A 9,396-nucleotide genomic window follows, 5' to 3' on the forward strand; every position below is an offset into this window, starting at 1 on the left:
GACCAGCGGAGGTCTGTGATGACTGGACAAGTTTTGCAGTCTGGCTATAATTCTGATACTAGTTATTTTAACCTTTTTCACAACTTTGGGAATGTAGGTAGGACAAATAAGTTGCTGATTCTAATACAAATCTCTGGCGAGATTTTTCCATTCCTACATAAAGTGTAAAGTCATTGCATTTGTTTCATGATGTTGAACTTGGCTATGAAAGAAGGTATTTTTTGTATTCCCTAGTGAAAGGTATTCCATACCATCTTAGACATTTTATCTCAAAACCAACACTTGCCCCACCCTACAGTCTGTAGTCTGTTTGCCCAACCCCTGATCTCCCTCCCCACAGAAGACACCAGACCTTGTAGTGATCTGGCCACAAATGTTCCTGTCCAAAACCACAACATTTGGTCAATTCTAATCCTGTAAGTGGATTTACTGTCCTCCCAGTAATAAAGAAGAAGTGCCCAAATCCTTTCTGTGGCAGGCTTGAATGGGCCCATCAGCTCCTTTATGTCCCTCTTGTCCAGCTTTTCACAGCTTTTTGTGTGGTGAGAAAACACAATCAGAACCTCTGTCAGTGTGGTAAATATTCAATCAGTCATGAATGGGGTTTATGGGCAATCTGGATGGGTTCATTAAAAAGTCAAATGGGTCCTTATAGTTTCCCTTAGACTTACTTGTAAAAGCATCAACAACTGTTGAGCTCCTGTGGACTGTGTATTGTTTATATGAGTGGTGGGTGTTTGAATCAATTAGAGATATTCAGGGTTTACAATTGGAGGAAAACTTTTGAATTGTAAAATTTAATGTACAGGAAGTGTTACACTTGTACAAGAAGCTTGAAAAAATCCAGGTTGTTAGAATCTTCCAATGGAAACATTGCTCTATGGACTGAAGCACCCTAATGTCAGCATGCCTTCAAGTAGTCTACAATATTTCTTCCTCCTGTTCCCTTTCATCTCAGATCAAGGACACAAACCTAGGACCTTTTGAAGGTGAAGAAGTCAGACCCAGGGTAAAAGTCCATTCAGGCATATCTTGCTTTCTTGCCCCTCTCTCCTGTGATCTTAGGGCAAAAGAATATCTCAGAGGTGAAGAAGTCAGACTTGGGTACAAGGTTTTCAAGTATATCTTTAAGTCATTTCTTGCTTCTTTTCGCCTGTAATCTCAGACTAAGAGGTGAAGATATCTCAGAGGTGAAGAAGTCAGACTCAGGGAATGAGTTCATCCAGGCATGTAATTTGTCCCAATCAGGAAAGAAAAGGCCAATTTCAAGCCTTGTTCCGGAGGCGACAAAACCCTTTGTTCTAGTGCTCCTGGGCTGTATTGTGTGGAGGTGACCTCACCAGGGGAGGGGCCGGCCAACATCAGGAATTCTCCGGCAGGTTTTACATCTGAAAACCTCCAACAGAAGCCTTCAGGGTGGCGAGTGGACAGAACAACAATCCCATCAAAGGACCATCCTTTATGCTGGGTGGAGACCTGAACTTTGATGTCCTCTTGTGGCCAGACTGTCTTCATCTGTCATGGATAGAAAGTCTTCATTAATCCTATCCATGGCTTAGGGGGGCAGCAGGAACCAGACCACCTTAGTAGATGGACTGTCGGTTTTCTAAATACATGATTGTACTTCATCATTACATCAATGAAGATGGAGGTATTGTTGCCATTATGTTTTCTCTCTGGAGGGAAATGTGGGGTATATCTCAAGAACCACTGGAAGGTTTGGAATTGTTTTCAGAAGGTTGGTAGGTGTGGAGATGATGATGGCGCAGGTCGATTTTGGACCCTCTGTTGGTTGACCTTGGTACTGCAGCAGCACATTTTGTGTTATATCTTTGCACCGCAACTTGCTGACCACTAGTGTTAATTTTTATGTGGTGGGTAGGTGTATATTGGATGCTTATTTGATGTGGATTTTGTCCTTCTATCTGATTGTTATGGATCTGCAAATTGGATTTGAAGTTTAATGGGGAATTTGTTTGTGTTGCTTATAACTTAAGGTCAAGGATTTGAAGTCATTAGAATTTTTATTTATTGTACATTAATATGTATTTAGAAATATTTGTTTCAATAACAGTTTCTTATTTCAAAAATTTCATGGTTTATTTTGCATTCATTGGCACTGTCAATACTAGTTTACATGAGCAGCCCAATTTCATATAACACAGCAGGATTTGGGTACTGAATATAGAGACATCATGACAGAAAGTTTGTGCTCCATTGTGCATGAAATTCAATGTATTCCACTCGTTTAGTAGTTTGAAAACTTATTAAAGACAAATATTTTAACCTGATATGATGTTTGTAATAGGTTACTACTAGACAATCATGGTATATTTCAATTTTTCAACACAGCATATAGTGTCATCACTGATGATGTGTCCCTGTTTGCACTACCAGAGTGTATTCTAGAGTTAAGGCAATTCATTATATAAGGCACATTAATTGGTGTTCATGTACAGTTTGTAAACTTAAGGCAAGGAGATTTCATTGACGATGATTAGGGAGAAAGTTTGTTGATAATGGTGCTCTTATGTGTATGTGATCCTGGATTTTTTTTAAATGATACATTATGTTTATTCAAAGTCAAACATGATGCCTGTTCCAGCGAGTTTCTCCTCATACCAGGCATCAAAGGCTTTACTCTGATCTGGTGTAAACATGTTCTTCCAGTCTCCAATGATGCCTGTATAAGAATATAAATAATAGAAGTTTATTTGCAAGTTCGTGCCCGAGGGCTAATTGCAAGTACATGGTATACACATAGTGACAATGGACAGTCATAAACAATATTTTAATCTAATACTAGTGTTGGCTATTTCTAAACAGGTATATACAGAAAAACATCATGTCAGTCATAAACTGTAGTAAGGCTAGTCATAATCTGTTAGCTCATGATACTGTAAATGGCAATGCAGAAAGTCAGATCAGTTCTCTTCTGTCCAATAGACTTCGAAGTCTGTCCAATGCACATTATTGCAGAATGATACAAATGCACTGCTTCAGATGCATACAGGGTTTATGGGTCAAATTCATCAGTTCTTAATTGCAACTTGGAAAATGATTTCATGTGAACTTCGTGTTAAAACATTACAGGTACAAATCAGAAATCAGAGGTACCTTTCCTGGCTATCATCTGTCTCTCAGCTAGCTTGGAATTGTCCATGTCTGCCTTCATGTTGGTGAAAGTACTGGCCTCTGCAATGCCTTTTATGGTTGGTTCATCCAGATTAAACTCCAGAAATGCCACAATGGTCTTCACAGCACTCAGCAGGTCCTTAAAGGAATTACACATGGCATAGAATCATCCATACTTAAGATTATTGTCACATTCAAAATTTGGGGGAGACTGTGTATTAAACAATATTTGATCAGATATAAATTTCAAGTCCACAGTGTTTTAATTTATTTTCAATATTCTGTTTTATTGGCTTAGAATATACTTGTAATTGTATGTGTACAGTCCAAGATTGGTGCAGTAATTTACAGGTATAAAAAAAATTGTTACCAAGTTGATACAGGTTGGTTGTCTGAATGCCCACATTTTGCTAGTGTCTTTTATAGCTTAAGCGTTTGTAATGGTTTGTGTAACTGCTGCATGTAATTACCTTCTTCATGTCCTCATACTTGAGGAAGAGGAAGTGGGGGTCATCACGCATCTGCCACCAGCCCAAGACATGGTCTTCAAATGGTCCATATAGCACTATAAATTGTCATTTACACATGTCAATCATATGATGTACTTGTAAGGTATACTCAGAATTACACAGAGTAACATTACTACTCAACTGAAAGTTTGAATAAAGTAAGAAGAAATAATTCCAAAATGCTATTAAATGCACAAGAAAAGGTTTACTACTTTTGCCAAGAAGGACAAGAAAAGGCCTGGCATTAGTGAGAAATATCTGTCTATAATACCTTTTCCATTGGTGAAGTTATGAGCGAACTCTTCCCATGGAACATCATCTGTCATGCCCATCAACTCCAGGATTTTCTTGCCAAAATGGAAGAGTGACACAGCCGTGTCCTTCGGGTTCCTCATTGGCACCAGGATTTTCACCTTTTTATGTTGATCAAGTAAAAGAAACATACTGTTTTGATAAGTGTCTGAAAGTGAAGTTACAAACTTTCTTTATTGACAGGTTGTTCCTGTCAATAGTGCAGAGAAAACTCTTGTGGACAGGAAGCACTTGTAACTCTCCAACAAGAGGAAAATATTTGTTTTCATCTAATTAAAAAAATCATTTTGTAACAACTACATATCCATTTGTGCAACCGTGAGTTTGTAGCTTTCATCATTATGCACATGAAAAACATAATTTCATTGCAGTGGTATATATATACCAAAGTCCTGTATTTTGTCATTGAAAAAATAATATTAGTAGGGGCAATAAAACCTGACTACATCATCAACATGGCCCCAAAATCAGATTTAGAATTCTTTCATGCCCATTTATATCAAAATTCGTTACAGCTCCATTCTTTCTCTTTTATCAGTGCTCTGAATGTAGTAGATACACGATGTAAAGAGTTAACCAACGACAACCTGTTTGTACATATAATGACAACCACAGACAACTTTGTACAACACAAACTCTGAGTTCGTATACACATGTTTTAAGAAAAGGGAAGAGTCATGTAAACGTTAGATATAGTGATAGCTTAGTTGCAGATGTATTGTTTATTCAATTGTAATACTACATGTTATAGTACTTAGTCTTTATAGTTAGTATCCCATTATGGGATTTGCTGCATTTAGCCCACATGGGCAGGAACATGCAAATAAAGATCATTCTTAATTCATTAATGAGAAAACAATGGAAGGTCAAAATGCCAATTTAGCCAACCTTAATACCCTGAAGAGGAATGAAGCACAGGGCTATTATAGTAGCCAAATTGAATCAGAACTAGTCAAAGAATCAGTGCAGTACAAATATAGCTCAACAGGTTATTGTGCTGGATTAATTGTTACAAAATTCAACATTTGTAGTTGTGTTCTGCCATGAAGTTTGTTATTGAGGCTAACTGCATTACATGTATTCATGCTACATAATGTTTTGGTAAGAGCAGGTTACCACCTAGCTACACAATATTTTGCATTAATTGTGGATCATTGATTTTAGCTCAGAACAAGACTTCTTCCCATAGTAATTAAAGCACCTTTGGACTGACAAGGCCAAACCAATTTATTTTCATGGTTCATGGATATTTCATAGGAAAATTTCAGCAAGCAGTCAGGATGAAAACAAAAGGCTTTGATCTGCAGTACAAATTTTTCCCATATATATATTAGGGTCTGTTTTTATGTTGATTTTACTCAAAATCTGAGAGCTGTGAACAAATCAAATTGGTTTAGCCCAATCTATGTTACAGTAATAATTTGTTCTCATGATGTACATGTACCTTATTCTGTGGCTTGGATATCCCATTGGGTGCCAGCTGAATAGGCAGGTGTGTTACCACAAGTCGAGGAGAGGGCATGTCTGCGAGCGTGACATAGCCTGGTTGTGTGGCTGTAGGTAACTTTGCCTCTAAGAGCCCTGGAGCAATCAGGCTGTCTGTACTGCTGTCTGTTTTTCCTGCAGCCCTCAGGATCTTACCTATGATATCCAACAGCCAGTTTGTCCCTTGGAAAAAAGAAGGTTGAATTGGTGCAAAAAAAGACAATTTCTTATTAAAATTCAAACTCCAATTGAGTTTTACGACCAAATTCTAGAGGGCCTGCAGGGGGGGTCTCCCACAACGCTTGACGCTGATTTCAGAATATCCCCCTACGTATTACACAAAAATTAAGGCAGGCAGTTACGCAAAATTTGGTTTCCTCGCTACGAATATGAATAAGACCGCTTCCCCTACAATTTACGGGAAATAAAAATAGGCTGCCTATGCCTTACGGAAAAGAGCATGCACACCCCCATTATAGTACCATCAACAAATGATTCTAACCACTGTGACTGATGTATTATGTGTATCTGATTGATTATGCAAATAAGGTCCTCATTTGCATAAATCATATTAGTTGTCAATTATCATCCTCTCTACTCAAGCGAAGGTAAAGATTGTGTATCAATACCTGTCTTTGGAAAACTTGCCACAACGATGTCGTCATCTCGAATCTGGAAGTTAGGCATGACATCCAGGGTTTCCTTGGTAACATTCTGAAGGAGAGTAATCCCCTTGTACTCCCAGCTTATCTTCTCAATACTCATTGTGCCCTGTAAGTGTAAAGTCAACAAACATTTTTTTGTTTCAGTCAATAAATTTAGCATGAATTCTAAAGAATTCACAGAAGAGCAATTACCCAATTATTCACCATATTGCAGGCAGTTTAACCAAATGATCTGAGTAGGCCTACATCACATCACATCACTGACCATTTAAGAGACTAATGGTAGGATTGCTAATAGAGCAATCGTGTGGAATTTCTCTGTAGGAAGTGACCTTCGACCTCACTGAGCGACATCCGCCGTCTGAGTCACGGCAGGGCTCGCCTCTCGCTTATCTTTTCGTCCAAAATTTCTGAATTTTAGCTCTGATCAAGAGCGTCTACCCAGTGTACAGCGTGTATGAACTACTGAGGCACACGATTCCACCAGTAGACGATCTGGGACCGCTGGATTGTTCACGGAACCGGCCGATAAAGTGCATCACCACGACGGGCGAGCTGTCCGAACACCACGCCATGCATGGCCAGGCGCGCCGTCTAGCCGCTTTCGACAGCCAGTAACTCGCTCTACCTGGGGCTACGAAACATCACGTCACTGAAACTCTGTCTCAGACAACCTTGCAGATGCTACGAAGGACTTGCCCTCTCTCATCGGGGACGTACAGTCCTATATTGGAGACCAAACGTCGACCGCCCCCCACCCCAACAGTTCCACCGAATCTTCTCGAATTCTCGCGCCCTTCCCGTTCTGGCGAGATGTCCGTGATTTCCCGTGACAATCATGGTTCCATCAGCAGCGCGACAGCTACGTACACGAGTGACACTTCCTTCTCTGCGTTCCTTCTGTTCACCATCGACAACACAAGGAAACCAGCTCCAGCGGTGTGCTGAGGACCCTCAGGACCCCTCACTTCACAGTACTAAGTTAGGCTCACCGCGCCGACGCACCTGTTTACGGCCCGAGTCTACGCTGTTCGACAGTGCCCAGCGGCGTTCTGCAGGCGGATCTTCACAAGTCCTGGACTGTTTCTTTGTCAATTGAACTGGAATTTTATATTCTCTCTAATTTACTACAATAACAATACCACCTTTCTTCACACATTTCCGCTACGCGGTTTGGGGCCACCTCACTACGCTCGGCTTGGCCGTTGATGTCTTTGCACAACCTGTAAGCCTCTCATCGAGCAGAATAAAGACATCATATATGCCCCAAACCGCGTAGCTCTCTCCCTGTGTCATCTCGGAATACGTAAGAGTAATTATGGTAGGATTGCTAATAGAGCAATCGTGTGGAATTTCTCTGTAGGAAGTGACCTTCGACCTCACTGAGCGACATCCGCCGTCTGAGTCACGGCAGGGCTCGCCTCTCGCTTACCCACCATCCCACCCTTGTCGCATTGAAGTTTCCTTTCACAGAATGTTAAACCGTACCACTACATGTGTATGTACATTCACTGCATTGTTTGTTGTAATAGCCAAGATCCTGGTCTTCGACCCTTCATTGTTTGTTATAATCGGCAAGACCTTGGTCTTAGGCCGTTGATGTCTTTGCACAACCTGTAAGCCTCTCATCGAGCAGAATAAAGACATCATATATGCCCCAAACCGCGTAGCTCTCTCCCTGTGTCATCTCGGAATACGTAAGAGTAATTTTGAAGGAAATGGCCCAAATGAATGGACATGGACTATGAATGCCCAGTTTTCACTGGACTATTATGTTTTGTACTTAATCAATCTTTATGTAGTGATGTTGTTGGTAAATTTATTGGCACTTGATGTAATCTGTATCTGGTATATTTTACCTGACCCTCATGACCTCAATGAAAACTGCTGAAGCTGATTTGAACTTACTAGTAATTTATGAATAGATAAAGGTTCAAACAAACAAACATTCCAAAATGGGGCCTCAGCCATACAGCTTTCAAGTCCGGGGGGACGGAGCAAAAAGTTACATGATATACTAAGACACCAAATTACACAAGATGTAAAGAGAATTGTCGTGGGCATTATTTGTGTATATTTTTACTTGCATTTAACGTTATACATTTCTCATTTCCACAAACAGCCTGGCCAGGCCCTGGTTGAGAATTGTCAGGCTGTTTACGTACTCAACTTCTAGAACACAGAGTCCCCATTTTACGTCCCTATCTGAAGACAAAATGACATGATGGCAAAAGCAGAACATCTACAGTGTACAAGCATCATGTTTACCTGTTGTTTGTGGATTACTGCGCTCGTGTTGCTGCTGGTATGTCAGTATCTTCAAATCGTATGTCCAATTCTGTCAGCTCAGGGAGCTCCTGCTTGCAAGGTCTACAGAGAGTAGTTCTGAATGTAAGAATCACTGCTGTTTGCCCTCTTTTTGTCTTCACTGTATAACCACACTGTCAATCTATTCAGTCCATATTGCCTCCCAACAGCGAGTACATTTGTACAGCCAATGTTAATATTGACTGTCAAGTCGGTGACCTAATACTTTCAAAGGGGTCAAGGGGTGATGGTAAACCAAGGACCTTTACTTCATTGGGTACTACATTTAATTTTATGACATTTGTATTGTGAATGGACAACATACACATGTAATAATAATTTTGATATACTAAGTTTCTATTTTTCCTACAACTTCTAGATCTTAAAATCAAGAATAATTTTAGCTTAAAAGTATGAATGAGAAGTATAAATCTGATGTGGTAATAATTTTTTATTGAACAATTGGTACCCATAGTGATGTTTTCTTAAATTCAATATCTATCTTGTTCCCATTGATGACAATGATACTATTGCTTAATACTGAATCCAAGCATCCAAGCTTAAAAAGGGAATTTGACAAGAATATGCATTGAGATGAGGTATGGATTGTGATAAATTAAGTTTTGATTCATCATCATCATCTTCATTTATTACTTACGTTCAATTTCACTTGACTTTCTGCAATTTTATTTCTTGTTTTGCTGTCTTATAAGCAAGACATTAATAAACTTTCATTCATTCATATTATAAAGTTAGCCTGGTTGCCCAAGGAGGCCAGATAACCTTTATGTCAATCACTGCCCTTTGAAAGTATCACCATGGTAACTGGATCTGTCTGGGTTATCATGTCCACCGGAAGAGACACAGAGATGTCATCAGTGAGCGTTCCATCATGTCTTTGTGAGTTTTCCATTAAGGGAAACAGTTAAGGTGTTAAATGCACAATGAAGACAATGTACATTTACCTCTGTCTGACCTTATGG

The 9,396-nt window shown here is 39.7% G+C and overlaps 1 protein-coding gene across 1 annotated transcript; it reads right to left on the reverse strand.

The window, feature by feature from the left end:
* Positions 1 to 2,305: 2,305 nt before the first annotated feature.
* Positions 2,306 to 8,601, reverse strand: LOC118423161 (sulfotransferase family cytosolic 1B member 1-like). The gene is made up of 7 exons (XM_035831172.1): positions 8,375 to 8,601; positions 6,071 to 6,212; positions 5,401 to 5,624; positions 3,916 to 4,057; positions 3,606 to 3,700; positions 3,118 to 3,274; positions 2,306 to 2,683 (listed from the first exon to the last, which is right to left on the reverse strand). The coding sequence occupies exons 2-7, from the start codon at positions 6,204 to 6,206 to the stop codon at positions 2,574 to 2,576; spliced, it is 864 nt and encodes a 287-aa protein (XP_035687065.1). The 5' UTR covers positions 6,207 to 6,212; positions 8,375 to 8,601; the 3' UTR covers positions 2,306 to 2,573.
* Between the last annotated feature and the right edge of the window lie 795 nt (positions 8,602 to 9,396).

This window comes from Branchiostoma floridae, chromosome 9 (genome assembly GCF_000003815.2).
Source record: "Branchiostoma floridae strain S238N-H82 chromosome 9, Bfl_VNyyK, whole genome shotgun sequence".
NCBI lineage: Eukaryota > Metazoa > Chordata > Leptocardii > Amphioxiformes > Branchiostomatidae > Branchiostoma > Branchiostoma floridae.

What these genes read in the sequence shown, in the direction of transcription:
- LOC118423161 (XM_035831172.1), bottom strand. Translation starts at nt 6,206, where the DNA reads ATGAGTATTGAGAAGATAAGCTGGGAGTACAAGGGGATTACTCTCCTT. An exon ending in GGCAAGTTTTCCAAAGACAG is followed by an intron (nt 5,625 to 6,070) that starts GTATTGATACAC and finishes CTTTTTTCCAAG; the next exon opens with GGACAAACTGGCTGTTGGAT. An exon ending in ACAGATGATAGCCAGGAAAG is followed by an intron (nt 2,684 to 3,117) that starts GTACCTCTGATT and finishes ATTCTTATACAG; the next exon opens with GCATCATTGGAGACTGGAAG.